The sequence below is a fragment of the Python bivittatus genome, unplaced genomic scaffold, assembly GCF_059951505.1.
Source record: "Python bivittatus isolate LINGU-HERP-01145 unplaced genomic scaffold, Pbiv_v1 ctg000980_np1212, whole genome shotgun sequence".
Classification (NCBI taxonomy): domain Eukaryota; kingdom Metazoa; phylum Chordata; class Lepidosauria; order Squamata; family Pythonidae; genus Python; species Python bivittatus.
Genome location: NW_028277125.1, coordinates 8,448,528 through 8,466,694, shown reverse-complemented (window position 1 = coordinate 8,466,694; position 18,167 = coordinate 8,448,528). Strand labels below are relative to the sequence as shown.

At 39.7% G+C, this 18,167-nt stretch overlaps 1 protein-coding gene across 1 annotated transcript in view; it reads right to left on the bottom strand.

Moving 5' to 3' along the window:
- Window positions 1-18,167, bottom strand: part of MCF2L2 (MCF.2 cell line derived transforming sequence-like 2) — a 216,995-nt gene that overhangs the window by 10,675 nt on the left and 188,153 nt on the right. Inside the window, exons 27-29 of the mRNA XM_088131892.1 lie at window positions 5,434-5,523; window positions 3,978-4,049; window positions 1,144-1,230 (exon numbers count right to left, since the gene is read on the bottom strand). Coding sequence (XP_087988018.1) covers window positions 1,144-1,230; window positions 3,978-4,049; window positions 5,434-5,523 — 249 coding nt within the window. The remainder of the gene's footprint in view (window positions 1-1,143; window positions 1,231-3,977; window positions 4,050-5,433; window positions 5,524-18,167) is intronic.

Below are 18,167 nucleotides of genomic sequence, written 5' to 3'. Positions count from 1 at the left end.
TTGCTCAGTGGGTTGTTGACGGGGGAGGTCCAATGTGCTGCTCAGCCTTAGTGCCTAATTACAGCTACATTACTGTTTTTTTCTTTTTCAGTTCTCAATTAACCAACTCTCTCCTCTGTCCCTAATGGTGTTTAATGATATGTATTTATTTATTAAAATAATTTAATTGTTTATTTATTTAAATAATTTATATAGCTGCCCATGTCACAACAGTGACTCTGGGTGACATACAAAGATTAAAACCCAACAATTAAAAATGAATGGCTTCTACCAGTGCAAATCAGGAAGTGATCAATCTAGATGATGAGATATTTCTGTCATACAACGATGTGAAATATCTTTCCAGACAGACATTGCTTTTGCTTTTCACCTGTTTTTTTAATTAATTAGAAGGAAGTGTTTTGCACGTTATCTTTCTCACCCTGATGTCCTGATGTGGATGATGGCCTGCAGTTAAACACACCTGGAGGACACCAGGTTATTAAAGACCACTGTGTCAGAATCAAAACACATTTTTGTTCTGAAAGTCATGATCATGACAACATGATGAGAATATCAGCAATACATGAAGTGTGTTCTGCAAATGACAGCTTCTGGCTGACTTTTCCTGAGCTTGGCCAGTTGTTAGTATTTGGATGGGAGACATCCAGAGAGCCCCAGTGGCTGTGGGATACACTGGGAAGTAGAGGAAAAAAAATCCCAGAAGAAGACAGTGACAAACTATTTCATCAGTGTTGCCAAGAAAATTGCACTGAATCCATGAAGTCTCCAAGAGTCAACTGGAGTCATAGACACAGATAAGTCTATGCTCTGAAGAGTTGATGATTTACAAAGTGTGGACAAAGAAAACAGAGGAAGAATAAGTAGAATACAACTGAAGGAGATGAGTAGAAAAAAGGGTTTAGGTAGTCACTTGGAAATAAAAAAATATTTTCATGCTTTAGGCACAATCAGTCAAGAGGCTTCTGGCACAAACCCAGTCAAGTGTTGAGGCTCCTTTTAAGAATCTAGGGCTCCTTCTTGGATAAAAGAGTTCCTGTCCCTTTCATGGGGCTAACCCAGAGAAAGTTTCTTTATACTGGCCCTTTTTCTCCAAATATGTTCTCAATGGCATGTGCATTTCATCTTCAAAGGAATACTTACCTGTCTGTGAAGCTGATCTGGGTACCGATCTCGTAGAGGAAACAGCATTGGATTTAGCTTGAGCCAAGAGGGTACTTTCAAAGGCATCTGGGATAGGAAGCAGAGTGTTCTATATTCTTAAAAATGCTGGTTGGTATCCATCTTAAAGATGAAAGGTTGAGCATGCAAACTTTCCTTGACAAATTTCAAGGATCATGGTAAGTAGAATAGATTTCTTCAAGACCACATACTCTGGACCAGTGAAGGCGGTAGATAGTCCATCAAAAAAGTCAAGATGGGAGCCACAACTATGTAATTGAAGCCCCACCCCTTTTTATTTGCTTTATGGCTGCCGTCTTGAATTTTGATCTTCCCACTGATGTCTTTGCTGTACTTCGACAAATTGGAAATCAAGACCAGCTCCCCTTGGCAGTCAGATTAAGGGGAGAGTGGGATATAATATTTTAGGAGCAAGTTCTTGCTTCTAAGCCTCCACACAACATTTTAAAAAGCTATTCCAAAACTTGCAGCAAAACAAGCTGTTAGCCTGTAAGACCCTGATTCAAACTGAGTTTCTTTAGAGCTTAACATGGAACAGGAAACTCAGAGAAAAAAACAATTATTTCTGCTTCATCCTAAGTAGTTGCTGCAGGTGATCCAATTTGATGGAAGTTACATTTAAGTGAAATTTCATCTTGTTTCTAGTATGATTAGCTTTTAAAATGAAAGTGTGCTTTCCAGAATGCTCTTCCCCAAGCTGGTGCCCTTTAGATAATTTAGGATGCATGGAATGCTATTATCTGCTTGGAATTCTGGGACTTCTAACTCTTCCTTACTGCTGAGATGTAGCAATCTCCACCCATCCTTGAATCAGCCAAAACTGTATTGGCATGAAATGTGTGTCTCCATTGCCAAGACCTATGCTCTACTTCTCTACTTTCTCTGTTCTCAGTCACCACCAGCCCTAACTTTCCTCCAGGTTAATAGGCACAAAGCTGAACAGATTTTGCACCCAAAGAATGACCTTGGATGAGGTCAGAATAACTGGAGAAGGCTAATTTAACCACAGTACAGATAACAATGACTTAAGCCTATCTCACTTGTAGACTGGGATCAAAATAAAGGTATTGTCATGGGGACCATGCTATGGTCTGGGAATGGCACCATGGTTGAGTGCAACTGTGGAAAGGCCAGGAGTTGCAAAAAATCCAGAGGGCATAGACTTGAAAAAGGCAATGAATGCATCTGACATTTTCATGGAGAACCAGGTCTCACCAATGGGAGAACTTTCCCCACCATTGGAGGGAATAGTGATATTAAAACTCTCCTGTGCCTGGAGTGATTATATATCCTCTTCCATACTAAGTAAATGCTGTTATTTAACATTCTTGGCCTTAAAAGGGAATATAAAGTGTGTGAGAGGTTACATAAGAATACTATTTGAAAGTGGAAAGCATGCACCCAAAAAGTCACAATAAGACCACAATTACGTTATTTAGAATCAATCATACGAACATCTATCCACTCAGAATTATTTCCCTATTATATCTGATAACATGTAATCAAAGGACTGCCAACACATGGTGATCTTCACACAACACATTTAGCCTGATTACTAACTAACAAATTAAACAAGATTAGCATTAATCAAGCTCAGGTTAGATAAAAAGATTGGCACTACCCAATACAGACAGATGAGCATGCAACCAAGGTCACTAGGAGTTAGCAAGCCCAAAGATACATGAGGACGCAGCTTCATTCATTCAAGTGGGAGAGATGAAGATGGAAAAGATTAAGAATAGATAAAAGTAGAATGAATTGAACCATGAAAAAAATTAGAGATGGACATCTTTTTTCCTTTTCAGGCCTAAGGCTTCCTTTGATCATGTCTTGTCATTTCAGGGCTACATGTAAAAAAAATAAGAAGTATGGAGCCAGGACAAAACAAAATGTGGTTGATTGAATTTTTTAAAAAAATTACATAAATTTAATTAATTGCTATGGTTACGCCTTACGGACTTAATAATAGCTTGTTCTATCACAGAACTATAAAGTTTTCAGAGGCCACAAGAGCACTAAGACCTTGAGTGTGCTCCTCCAACAGAAATAAATAGTTGGCTTTGGCATGTTTAGAAATGATGCAATTTTTAGTAGGATTGCAATACTTATGAATGTGGTGTAGAAAGTGGAAATGGGCCATTTGAAAATTGAATATATATTCTAGTCTCCATACTTTTCACATTCAATTTAAATAAGCAAGAAAACCAGATGTTTGGAGAGATACCAAACATGCTTTGCACTTTAGTAATACATTTTGAGAGTCATAATCAGATTCTGGTTTAAATACGACGAAAAACTTTCTAACAGTAAGAGTATTTAATAATGGGTCTGGTTATTCAGAGAGGTGGTGGGCTCTCCTTATTGGATGTGTTCAGGAGGAGGCTAGAACAGCCATTTGCTTTGATTTGGCTTCCTGGGCTGAGCAGAAAGTTAGACTGACTCAGAAGCATCTATGGCTTCTTTCAGCTCTGTGTTTCAGTGTCCCCTCCTTAAAATGCTTTTTTCAGCATACAAAAAGCCCATCTCTTGTTATGCTTGCCAACCTGATGAATTAGGTTGCAAGCTTATCTATCTTTGAGGAAGGGAGCACAGACATAGACAAGCAGATTCTGAAGTTCTTCTCCCCACTCTCCTCTGACAATGTGTATTCAGAGATAGATGCAACAGGCAATAAAATGATGAAAAACACTGAAGCTCATCTGATATGTTGACTCAGAGATTGGTATGAAATGTTAGTGGTGATGTGAGAACGGACATTCTACAAGTAACAGCATGCATGGACTCAGTAGCTGTACCTTCGAAACCCAGAGGAGTTGGATCACTTTTGATTTCATGCCTCTTGACTTTAACTGCAGGAACAAGGGGACCTGTGTGAAGTTTGCAGATAACAAGATTGGAAGTATAGTTAGATGCTTGTCCCGTTCTCTTGCCATGGCAAAGGAAATTTGCCATGCTGCCATGCTGTAAGATCAGCAACAAGCCGTTACATGCTTGTTTTTAAAATTATTTATGTTTATTAAAAGTACCATAGGATTCCCATCATGAGGCTTAGGCCCACATTGATCTCATTTCTTAATAATGTATCAAGAATTAATACATTTCGTGCCCATACATATGAGTTTCTGTTCACGTGGAAACTTTAGCTAACTTACGGTGATTTGAGCGTGTGAAAACTCCATCTCCATATTCTTTCTGATGGTAGGCAATTGAAAGCTACAGATGCGTAGGACAACAGATATGCTGAGCCTCTAATACTATGTTCACCCTAAGAACTCATTTTGTATTGACAAATATTAAATTTCCCCTTAGATTTTTTTCTTAGCCATTAAAATTTGTTCAGTGTTTCTTACATGATATATTGCATTATCATGTTTCTAATCAGATATAACCTAAGATAGTAAAGATATCCTTGAGTCAAACTCAACTCTTGGTAACTCCATCCATTTCACTCCTGGCAATTTCATGGACTTCATGCAATATTCTCAGCAACATTTCTGAAAAGGTTTCTTTTAGGATGTGTTTTTGATTTCCCAGTCTAGCCAACAGTCCTGGGATTTTCTGGGGCTCTCTCATCCAAGTGCTAACCAGGATTGACCCTTCTTAGCTTCAGAGATCAACCAAACTCAGTTAGGTACTGTTACAGTACTGTTACATGAGCATCATGATAGAAACTGAACCACAGGCTTCCAGGAGGAGCTAATATGTTTTGGAAATCAAAAGATTTTTCATACAGTATTAAGAAGTAGGACCTTGGTTTTCCTCTCCCTTCATTGCCCTTCTGTGTCCAGAATACTTACTGATAAGTTTACTATAGTTTCCTTTTGCCTTTGTAACTGACTGACATGTCACAAGAGAATGAAGATGCACAGAAAACTGATCTGCACTTTGCAAAGCTGTACTGTGATGGGGAAAGCATTATTCATGACTGTTGTAAGAGCCAGCCAGTCAACACTGTTCAAATACAGATTCTGCACCAAAACACAAAAGCCCTTTTCCCCCCAAGCTTGATTCATATAAGAAAATTATATCATAGCATTATAGCAAGTAGAGTTGCTTCACTGAAATAGTAATTTGCTAGCGCAACTACCCAGATGGCAGCGTTATTCCAGTACTAAAAATCTTGCTACTACAGTAACTCATTTCTCTGTGCCTTACAAAGTAGTACACGGGCTCAGTCTGTATAATTTTAGCAGCGTTTGTAGCAAGGTAGATAGCGGTAGTAAAGGTGCTAAAGAGTTAGTGTGTCCATACCTTTGGTTAGAGCAGATGTGTTAGTTGTGGTGTTGATGGAGGAAGCTAAGGAAAAGCGACGGGGAACATCTCTCTCTTTAGACACTGGATCTGGGAGAACAGATAGATGCAGGTCAAGGGTGGGGTAGAAGCATGCAAAAATAAATAAATAAATAAACAAATAAAGGATGCCCTTCGGATGGTGTGGGCTTCAACTCCTAGAATTCTCCTCACTCTTGATTCATAATGTCTTACAGCATCTGCCCACATTGCTGAGAAGACAAATCACTAACGAAGATCCATTTTATTGCCAAAATGATGGCCGGGAGGACCCTATAAAATGCACTCACTAGAGCAACTGCACCTTCGCTGCAAAATGCCAGATGCTCACCAGCTGGCAGCAGTGAGATACTTAAATGTGGCATTATTTGCTGCCATCTAGTGATTATCTAGATTTTTATAGCTCAGATATATGAGTGGAGGGCTTAATTCGTCATGCAATTCCAGCCTGTTTGGTAAGTTTATGGTTTAATGTGTTTTTAATTTATAACTAAGTTAAATGTGTTGTCTGAATACAGCCTATAAATCCCTGGTGAGCCTAAGGCTGAAATCCACACATCTGGAGGCCACTTAGATTGAGGAAGACCAAAATAAGGTATAGGAAGAGGAGCTGATTTGGCAAAGGAGTAAAAAGGTCTTTATTTTCACTTAAAACTAATAACTAATAATATGGCATTATCATCCTGCTTATAGGAGCCAAAACAGCATTTCAAGTTGATCAGTTATATTGGAGGTGAACAATCCCTGGAATTTTAACTTAAACTTTATGTCCACCAGGGAGGTACATGAGCAACCTTGAATGACTGATGAGTTCCTTAGCATGGGAGTGGCTTCTGAGTTGCCCTTCACTAACATATCATGCTGCACTTACACGACACTGGAAAAAGTGAACAATGGGCAAAATGGAAAACATTGTCCCCATTTTGGGTTCCCTGAAATGTAATAAAATTTCACACTGCTTTGGCCAGTCAGCAGATAATAGTAATGCAATTACATATATATGTTGGGATAAGTTAGCTGTTGGTAAATGGTTGCAGGATTAACTATGTCATGGGAAGAAGCCACTAAGACTTTCCCTGAATTTGGAATTTCTTTCATCTTCTTAGATGGGCTCCTTCAGGAGGAACAGTGGTGTAGATACAAATTAATAATAAGAAATATGAGTAGGATCCTATTCTATCCTATAGAAAATAATACCCATGAGCTTCCCAAGTGGAAGACTCAATGGGGGCTCATAATCTATATTTCTCAGTACTGGCGTGTTTGTTTAGCCTTTGATTACTGATGAAAGTGAATTACATTCTTATTTCAGGAGAACTGATCATGTTGACAAGCTTTCAGAATGCTGATCATCCTGAAATATCGTTTCTTAAAATTTTGCATTAAACACAAATGAGGCCCTATCAAGCACATGACAATGAGCAAATTAAGGTAACTTATTTTATTATATGGTGGCATAGAAATGTTATTTTTTTACTGGATTTGTTAAGTCCATCCAACTCCAGAAAAACTCTGGGCAGCAAAAATTTGAAGTCTGTAGTAAGAAATACTGTTTTCTTAATCTGCCAGAGCTCACACACACACACACACACACACACACACACAACAAGCCCAGTTAGATCCTAAAGGGATTACAATATATTTGTGAAAATGAGTGCAGTTTCACTCACTTAAACAAGTGAATTTACTCACAGTAAATAAGAATGTGCACCTACATGTAAGGTGTTGCCAAATTTGAACTTCCAACGTGCTGAGATGTGAGTCCCAAATGTCCCCTTTGTCCATAATTTCTCTCTTTGAGTCACATATTTTGCTAGGCTATGGTATTTCACTATGGTTTCCTTGATGGATTCATAACCCCAGTTTACAAGCCACAGTGACAGGGTCACTCAATATGCTAAGCTCCAAATAAACAAACAACTTTTGGCTTAGCACATTTTCTGTGTATATTCATGCTTTTGTTTGTGTGTGTGACAAAGTGATTACTCTACACAGCAAACTGCATATTGCAGTTCTTGTCATGGTTTATGACTGAAGAATGGCTGGAGGTTCAAAGGGAAATGTGACACTGGGGAAAGACAGATTCAAGAAGTTGTAGTTCTTGGAAACTATAAATGCATCAACCTGGCACTAATCTAGAATAGATTATTAGATGAGCAGTACTTGAATATCTAGTAAATAATGCCTTACTAGTAGGCAACATGGATTTATTAAGTCGTGTCAGACCTTTCCTTTCCTTTCCTTTCCTTTCCTTTCCTTTCCTTTCCTTTCCTTTCCTTTCCTTAATAGGTCATAGAAGACAAAGTTGCTCATGAATTCATAAATTCAGTAAAATATCTGATAAGCTTTCTCATATATCCCTGATGATAGGATGGTAAAATGTGGACTGGTTGATACTATTTAAATTCAAGAGCTTTAGGAGTCTTCTCTGGTTCTTCAGAATGGGTCAGATCTGGCCACATCTTTGCATATTTGAGGGGTTTTCTTCCCACATGGTTCATGGACCAAGCTCCTCAACTAGGATTAATCTCCTGTCTCACCCAGCATCCCCTGTCCTACATTCTATTGGAAAACATCCAGTCTATTCAAAATACCATTTCTTTATAACTTGTACATCTTAAGCACAATCAACCATGAAAATATTTCTCATTGATACAAATGTTGTGTTTTCCAACAATTTGTTAATGAAGTTACCTGGTCAAAAACAAAATAAGTTATGTTGGCAAGATTAACCCTTGACAAATCCATGCTTATTTCTGATTATTACTACATTCCTTTCAAGGTGCTTAGAAGTTGATCTCTTTATGATCAGCTCTGTCATCTTCTCAGCTATCAATGTTCTATGACTAGGTTTCTGTATCCTTTTTTCTTCTTTTTCAAGGATAGGGAGAACATTTTCCATGTACCATGTTTCTCACACCTGAAGCTTAATTCTGTCCCTTCATCCTATTCTTCACAGTTGCTAATGGAATACACATCCTTTTGTTGGAGAAGATTGAAAATAGAAGTTGAGTAGTTCTATATTTTCTTTAATAGATCTTAGTATACTGTCTGTCTTACTGAGCAGGTCATATGTATGTTGCAAACATATTTATTTTATTTCTAACATACTGAACAGCCCTTTCTGCTGTTCTTAGCATCCTCCACCAACTTCAGCTCATTCTGAGGTTAAGCTTTCCTCACATCATCTTTGCAGTTCTGGGCTACTTGTATGTATTCTTCTTCAGTAGTCTATACCTCTTTATGCCACCTATATATGTACTTTCCATTTGCTTTAAAATTTTTGCTAAGCTTTTTGGGGAGCCTCACCGAAGATGTCTGCTGTTTTCCTTTCTTATAAATTCTCTCCTTGGAAATGTCTGCCACCATGCTTTTATTATATTTTAGGAATTCTTACCTATCTGGTACATCTTTTCCTATTCACTCCTCCTGCCAAAGAATCCTAATTGTCAGAGTTTATTATTATCCACTTTTTGAAGTCCAAGATAATGTGTTCAACTACATTTAATTTTAGTCTTCCTTCAAATTCCAGCATTACATGGTCACCCTCCCTCAATGTTCTCGCTACTTTCACTTCTTCACACTTAATCTTCCCTTTTGATTAGTCCCAAGTCGAAAATAGCCAATTCTCTTGTACCTCCTCCACCTCAGAAGGAGAAAAATGTCAGCAAGAAAGCCAGGAATGTCCTGAAAGGACCATGTTTGGAAGTTTATATTCTAATAGCTGTTGAAATAATAACATCTCTTATCACTGCTGCTTTACACTTTGAATGATCTCCCTTTTGTTTCTGGAAAGCATCCACCATGTCTTCTCCTTGGTTAGTTGGGCACTAGTAGACACCAATAACAGTGTTGCTTTTATTAAGTCCTCTACCTATTTTAATCCAGATGTTCTCTTTAATACATCAGGTTTTAGATCTCTGAGCAGGTGTGAATACTTTAAAGATACAGCCCAAGTCTCCTCCATTTCTATTGTTTCCATTCTTTTTGAACAAACTGCATTCTTCAGTTGCTATATTCTAATCATAGGAGTCCCCTCATCAGGTCTTGGTTGTAACTCCTAAGTAATGGTTGTCGTTCTGTACTAATAGTTCAGACTCATCTATCTTCAGTACTTGGTACATAGCCAGCAAAGAGCAAGTATGGGAAATCTGTTTGTGACTCTCCCATGTTTCAGAGTCATTTCCCAAGATGGGCGGTGACAAATTTGATGAATAAATATATAAATAAATAAATGTTACGTAGAGAGATGTGACTTACAAAACTTTACAATTCAAAAAGATGTAACAGCACAGTCTACAAATGGATCAGAAGACATCTGCTTCTCCTGGTTGCCTTATACTGAACAGAAAATGTTGTCCAACCTCTCAGTTGGAGGTCTGTTTGTAGCTAAGCTAACGTAGGAAACTCATTCCTTCTAGAAATATCATCTGTTTCTTTTTTTTGCCAGTAGCATTACTACCAATTAATAACTGTTCCCAGTTCTTATTTCTTGTGACTCCGTCTCATAATAAGTACAGGTGAAATGTGAAAACTCCAGCCACTAAGTATAAACACATGCATCTGGTAGGTGGTCATCTTTTGTTTTTTTCCCCAATGGACAGTCTACAAGCATAAACCCTGCCTTCTCCATCTAAATATGCTGGACTCTAATTCTACTCTTTTTTTTAATGGGCATTCTCCCAGAAACCCATAAAGAGATTGTGGGACACGCTGGACTTCCTATTTCAGCCCTACAGAAGGAGCTTTTGATAGCTGCTTCAGCATTTTGGCATCCATGTCCATCCATCACAACAACAACAACCAGAAAGGGATCCTTGTGGGCTTTCCATACATGCCATGTAGACAACAGGGAATTTCTAACTGTTGGAAAAGGCCATATACAAATGGCCCAGAAACTTGGCTCTCACTGCAGCTGAACCTTGCAATTTCAGCATACTTCTCCATGGGCTTCTGCATTCCACACAGAGCAGGAGATCAACCCCAGTGTTCAGTTCAGTGCTTGTGAACATGGGGGGAGATAGCTCTAAAAGCTAGGATTGCCTCTTTGTATCTTTTCTAAAAGTGGCCTTGATTTCATTCCCTCGGACGGCAGCTTGAATGGGTGAAGCTTTTCCAACTGCTTACCTGCACGCATGGGGAAATTTCCCCAGTTCAATCCATGCATGTATTGGCCTGCTGTGAAAGGCACAGATGCACAGCCAGCAAAAATAGAAGGTGCGCTTGTATGGCCACCTCCAAGTGGCTGTCGAAAAGAAAACCTTACTGCAGTGCATAAGGGATGGAGTGCATAAGGGATGGAGGCATGAGACAAAGAAGTTAAGATGGGAATGAGGCCACATTTGCAGAGCGGTGATGGTGGATGGCGGGATGGAATGGAGACAGCGGTGGACGCTTTTACCTTTGGGTAGAGCTCTGCGGTTGGAAAGCCCTTGTAATGTAAACCGCTTTCTAGCAAGAGCTGAGCGCTCAAGGTTAAGGCTGGTGGAAGAATCGGCTAGGAGAAAAAGGCAGAGGAAGGAGAGAAGGAAGGCAGAAGGGGTTAATCTTGCAGCTTAGGAAGACAGGCCAAGGTCTAAGCTTGTGGAAGGCAGGGAAGGGACCGTTTCAAAACATGGGAATGGCTGGGCAGTTTGAGCCCATGGCTGTGGAGCAGGTAACCAGGAAGGAAGGTGACTGTGAAATCAAGGAAATCAAACCATCTGAGCCAAACTGGTGCTGCCATGCAAAGGATAATGGGTTTTAGTAGCTGGGCTTCATTAGTGAGCAAAATGGAGGAGGGTTGGGGATTTACAATCCTGAAAGGACAACTTAGCACAAAGTAATTAAAAAGCAAACATCAGTGTCCACAAAATATCCCAATGCTGTCATTGGAATTACATGCAGTCAAGTTTATACAGCATCCGTCACAAAATTACCGTTAGTTTGTATACAAGAGTTTTTGTTTGAAAGAGGACCACCAGGGGAACAAAAGGCATTACAGATGAACATTGCCTACAGCACCTTCACAATCTAGACCCAAGCTGACTGTTGACAGCAGTCCTGCTATAGTGCTTTCTCAGCATCCATTCACTTTCTAAATATGGGAGTCACTTTCCAGCTTAAAAAAACAAACGGCATACTGAAACAGCAGCAGCTCTTTCATAAAAAGTGAAATGTTCTTAAGGGTTGCTTAAAAATAACAAATACAAAGCATTTTGTTGTATGTAGTGTTAGACTAGTAGGAAAAGAACATATGTTTCAGTTAGCGGTTATGCTAATGCTAACAGAAAATTAGCAAAATACTAATGCAAACAAGTCAAAAGAAAAGTCTTGAGTTCAACTCCTGAGGACTTCTCCTGGCAGCTTTCTTGGAAGGGTTGTGTCATTTTCATCTTCTGAGATATTTTTTTGACTTCTACTCTAGCCTACGGCCATAGGATTCTTTAATGGTCTCTCTCATCTGAGTACTAAGCAGGGTTAGCTTTCTTAAATCAGCCAAGTTTGCCTAGCTGGGAAGCAAGCAATATTTAACCTAATAAATTCATGAGTTGCACAACAGTTGGGGAACAGCTTGTGTAACAGCATTTATCCTAACCCTACAGTAGCTTGGACAAGTGGTGGATTGATTTGCAATGCAGAATCAAAGGAAGGGATTTGAAATTTGAGCACGATAAATATGGGTTTCTGCAAAAAAAAAAAAAATTAAAAATTTTTGCACCAGTGGATTAATAATATTCAATATCTCACTATTTTAAGTGACTTTAAATGCAGCAGGTGAAACTGAGATTAAAACAAGTTAAGAATATAAACAATGTTGATATGCTATATTTTCCTACTCAGCGATTCATGTACTCCAGGTTAGAAATAGGAAGGAAGGAAAGAAGAAGAGGGAAGGAGGGTTTTCCCATTATAATTGGAAGAGTGGTTTCACATCTAAAAAGATTGCTTTGGCTTACTGATGGTCAAACAATGAGGTTAGTCCTGCCAAACCAAACTTAGCTATTCTGTCTTTATCATACATTTAAGTCAAGAGTTTGAGTGATAGAAGGAATTCAACATGGTCATCCAGAATGTCCAATCCAAATGTGATGGGTGTCCTCAGCTAACTGGGACAAGGGATGAGAAACCCTGCCCTACACTGACATCACCAAGCAAGGCCCTCCTTTATATGCCTATATATATACCTTGATGCTGCTCTGTAATCTGGCCTGCATCATGATGTCATTGCACATCATGAATAGCATATCTTGCTCCTTGCTTGCCAGCAAAAAACAAGCAGCTGACCCAGCTGGCTTGTTTTATGCCAGTAATTGTTAATTACTAGCTAAGAGCACATCCAGCTGCAGCCTGTTGTGGCTGGCTTGATTTTTGCCACCAAGGAATAAATAAAGTTCCATTTAATATTTTTGGGCCACACTCGGCTTGGATTATTAAAAAATTAAATGTATCAATTGATTTCACTGGTTGTAGTCAATGCCCTTAATAGATGGCCCCAGCTTTGCCTGAACAAAGTGGGGGAAGAAGAGACCGCTGTGGGCCTCATGATGGAGACACTGTTTGCAGGACCAGCCTTGGTCTTCTTGTTACTTGATGTTTGCACATTATATACAAGCTTGGGGTAGTGAAATTATAGAATAATCCTTTCCATTTCAGACAACTGAGAGGTTGCTGCATCACGCTGAGCCTGTGTTACCCTATTTTAATCAGTAAGCCACAATAGTCTAGGATCACAGATAATGCTTAGACATACCCCCTAGTTTATAAATCATAATAGCTGGGTTTACACAACCCGTTTAGCCAATCATTCCCCATGATAGCATAGCAAGTAGTGTGAGACTTGCCTAATGTGTGATTATTTTCAAGGAACTTCCACACTTCCAACCAATTCACTGGCTCTTCTTCCTGGGTGACTATCACAGTTATGTACTGTGAAAAAAAAAGCTGGTTTGGCCTACATTGAAAACATTGCTCCTGTTGAAGAGAACTTCCCCAAATAGATTTAAATCCATGGCACTACTGAGAATGCCCCCAGGACAATGACTATCTTGAGCATCTGAAATGATATCTCACTTTTAAACAGGGTGGAAGCCCAGGAGCCTTTTATCCTTCCTTATGTACAAATTGGGTCACTTAGGCAACTGATCCCAGGCTTACTATTTTTCTCATGTACCTAGTAATCATCTTTCTTAAAAAACAACCATCGTGTTTATCCTCATCTCACACCTGGAAACCGGGTCACTCTGGTGCAAACCATTTGTTTCTTGCCTCTAATGCAGTGTTTCTCAACCTTGGCAAATTTAAGATATGTGGACTTCAGCTCCCAGAATTCCCCAGCCAGCCATGCTGGCTGGGGAATTCTGGGAGTTGAAGTCCACATACCTTAAAGTTGCCAAGGTTGAGAAACACTGCTCTAACATACTTACCAAGGACGATTGCAATCATGCCACAAAATCCTTCCTAAAGAATCCCAGGTTCCAAACAGGTGAAATGAATAAACTTACTTTGTTCAGTTCACTGTTCCTCTGAACATCCTGCTCTTGCTTACTCCAAAGTAGACATAGAGGGAGAGGGGTATGCAATTGATCCCCCTGCTAACTTTGATAGTCTTCCCCCCCTGCCCCCCCCCCAGCTCTATCCACTTTTAGTTTTGTCCCCATCACAACTGGAATGTGGGCCTTGAAACCTCTCCTGGAACTGGCAGGTAAAAGATTTTCTATACTTCCGGAAGCATCATGAAATAAATCCTTATTTGGATGGCTTATTTGGCTGAAACTCTACAGGGCCTGAAAGATGCACAGGGTAGGGGGGAGAGGAGCAAAAATGTCTGTATGTTGGATTCTGGGAGACATATATCCCCATTTCTGTGGCTGAAATATTGGTGGGCATTCCTTCAGCAGTGACTGGAGATCTGACATGAAACCATTGTTAGATTTCTCGTTAGCCAGCAGGGGGTGCACAAGTGATGCTGTATTTCAGATCTGCACAATTTGGCAGTAGGTAAGGGCTGAAATTAAATAGGTGAAACTTCTTCGGGCTGCAGATAGATTTTTAGCTCCTCGCTTTCCAAGTAAAGTTACAATAATGGGATAATAATGTTTTTTGTTTGCAAAATCGTTTAATCGTTAATTGTACTATAATTAATGATTAAACTATTTTGCAAATAAAATAAACCATATTATAAAAAAGGGAAATTTCAATTATTACACTTATTACTTAAGAAAACAAATATTACTTTGGTAAGTTTGAATATATTTTTAAGGTTTTCTTAGGGACGTATTACACTTCTTGTCAGCACTCAGTTTATCGTACTCCGGAATCATGTTTGAAATTGATGTTTTCAAAATATCTTCCAAATGTTCATCAGTTAGAGTTGCTTGTTGCTTGTTTCTATTCAAGTTCATAATGGAGAAGGTTTGTTCACATATGTAGGTACTCCCGAATATGCTGAAAACCTGTAAGGCACCATCTAGCAGATTTTTAAACTTTCCCTTGTCCAAACTCTTGTAGAAGTCTTGAAGGCTGGCTTCTCTGTGTTTATTTCGATAAACTGTTGAGCACTAAAGTTCAATAACCTTTAGCTGTAAATGTGCAGGGAGTTCCTGTGGATCCACAGAGAAAGGATCTTCAATTAACTTAAATTTAATGTTGTCTTCTCTGGACAGTGTCAGTCTTCTGTCAAACTCCTGGATCAAAAGTTTAATGTCGTTTAAATATTTTTCTCCTAACTCGGCATGCTTATGCAACAGAATATGTTTCATACATGTAGTAAAGTGGCACATTTCTCCTTTTGTCAGTTTGGCGTTCTGAAAGCCTTTACTGTTGCAAGAATGTGAAAAATAAGTTGACTTTTCCCTTGAAGCTGTACATTTAGTTCATTTAGATGACCTGTAATGTCACATAAAAAATATAAATCATTATTCCAAACTTCATTGTGCAGCTCTGGGAACTTTTTCGAGTCATTTCCTAAGAATTGAACAATTTCTTCCTTGAGAGCAACAAAATGTTGCAATACTCTTCCACGGCTCAACCAATGAACTTCTGTATGATAGAGTACATCGTTGCAGGTGGCACCAACCTCTTCAAGAAATGCTTGAAATGACCTATGCTTCAGTCCCCTTGAACGAATATAGTTTACAGTCGAAACTACCACTGACATACATGGTCGAAATTTAAAACTTTGCTGCATAACACTTGCCGATGTACAATGCAATGACACTTGGTTATTTTTTTGTCAGCAAACTCTTCAACAAGAGTTACTGCACCAAGGTTTTTCCCGCACATAGATGGAGCCCCATCAGTGCAAATGGCCACTATATTTTCAAATGTTATGCCTAACTTTTCAGTTACACACTTGTTCACTTGATTTGAGATTTCTTTTCCAGGGGTTTGACCTCGCGCGGAGTACAAACCAGCCAGTTCCTCGGTTACTTCAAAGTTGTCATCAACACCTCGAACGAAAATTAGAAGTTGATTTGAAGTATCCTTCAAATCAGTACTCTCATTCTCTGCTAAAGAATAATAGCTGAATTTGTTTGCCTTCTGTTTTAACTGGTCACTAAAGCTATTGGCTATATCAGCTACTCTTCGCTGCACAGTCATATGGGACAAACTTATATTATTAAAAACATTTTTTTTATTGGGACATAATCCGGAAACTGCGGTTAACAAACACTTCTTTATGAAGTCACCTTCAGTAAAAGACTTCCCAGCAGCAGCAATTTCTTTAGAAATCTGAAAACTAACCTTAGTAGCCGCCTCATTTTCTGAGTGTACTTTCTTGAAAAACTGTTGTTCCCCACTGAGAATTTTCAACAATTTGGACGCTTTAATTTGTTTTTCATTGGCGTCCAATTTGGCTAAGTCAGGATGTTTTGATTCGAAATGGCGACGCAGATTGTATTCCTTAGGAATGGCCATTATGTCTCAGCAAACGAGGCACAATATTTTGTCTCTAGCGTACGTAAACAAGTATTTATTTGTCCACTCCGGATTAAACACTCTATGTTCTGATTCCATCTTCCGCTTCTTTTGATCATCCATTTTACAAAGGTATTAGTCTTGTAAAATTTACAATTATCAAAATTGCTGTTCTCCCAGAGCTGCTTCGGTAATTTTGCCGCCCTCGTCGCCACAAAAACGTGTCAGCGCTCATAGGCTGAGCGCTGCTTGGTTATTTCCCGGAAATCACTCCTGCGAGAGTTCATCATGGAAACTTTATTTAAAAAAAACAACATATACTGCATTTTTGGACCTCGTGCCCACGAGCGATGCGGGCCGCATGAAATCCTTTGGCGGGCTGCAAGTGGCCCGCGGGCCGTATGTTGTGCAGGCCTGCTGTATTTGCAAAACCGTCTCAAGACTGCCATTCTGCTGTTTAAAATTTAGGGAAGAAGCTATCTGGCTAGGCTCCTGCCATTGCATTTTGTCCAAACTGCTAGCTTTCCAGAGGAAGGATGGGGAGCTCCAAAACTTTTGAAAAGAACACTCCTTTTTTCCCCCATTCACAGGATATTTCAGCTTAATGAAATTGACTGCAGGCTGATCTGCCTGACCAGGTTGCCCCAGCATGAATTCAGGGGGACTGTTTCTCAAGGCCAGTCAAGGCTTTCATCTGCCACTAGCCACAAAAAAGCAACTTCTCTTCTGTTCCTGCTGTGCATCAAAAGTAGTGTTTTCTGACCTGGGTTGATTGAAGCAGTGTCTCCTCTCCAGGTGGCAAAGGTGCACTGGGGCAGGAACGCTCCCTCCCCTCTGGTCACTGGTTGCCGCCCTCCATGGAGATTTTATGCTGGGCTACTAGGCTGCCCGCCCCTTCTGAAGGAATCTTGATGATGAACCCCAGTTATTGTTATTGTTGCAGTTGTTATTTTCCATATTACTGGTGGATGTTTGAAGGGTTTTTTTTAACAAGTTTAGCAATCGAATGGTGGAATGATGGATCTCGTTTATTATTCTTACCCAGATGAAACTGACAATAATTCTGTCAGTTTTCCTTCCTTCCTTCCTTCCTTCCTTCCTTCCTTCCTTCCTTCCTTCCTTCCTTCCTTCCTTCCTTCCTTCCTTCCTTCCTTCCTTCCTTCCTTCCTTCCTTCCTTCCTCCCTCCCTCCCTCCCTCCCTCCCTCCCTCCCATAGATGCATCAGATGGGAAGATGTCAAGTACAAGGGAGGATCAGCATTTGGGGCTCACACAAATGGTCTACTATTGCAAATTACATGTCCTCAAAGATCTACCACTTAAAGCACAGCAACTGGTGTTTGCTTTCCTGGCATGGGATCAAGAAGCAGGGAAATTCACCAATCAGGGGCCAAGGTCAGCACGATCCAGACAGAATACCACTCACAGCCAAAGCAGAGGAAGAGGTTAAAATCCAGAAAGGGATTTCTTAAGCTGGCTCCATTTCCACCTGGTTTATACGCAGCAGTCACTGCAGGAAAACATGCTATGGAGGAGTCACATAACCCACAAAAGGCAGTAGCTGTCAGCTTCATATGTTTCTCAGTCTGCTGTCTACAGTAGCGGCTGGTGACCACTTCAGTCTGTGAGTGGCATTGTGCAATCTTGGTTGATGGTCAGGTCACAACCACCTCTCCTGGAATAAAACTATCAGCACTTTTCCCTCTGCAGTCTCTCAAATCTCACATCAGAAAGCTACACTCTCTCCAGATTTGGTGACCTTGCCACATTCTCCATCACTCTTAAATTTTCATGTTT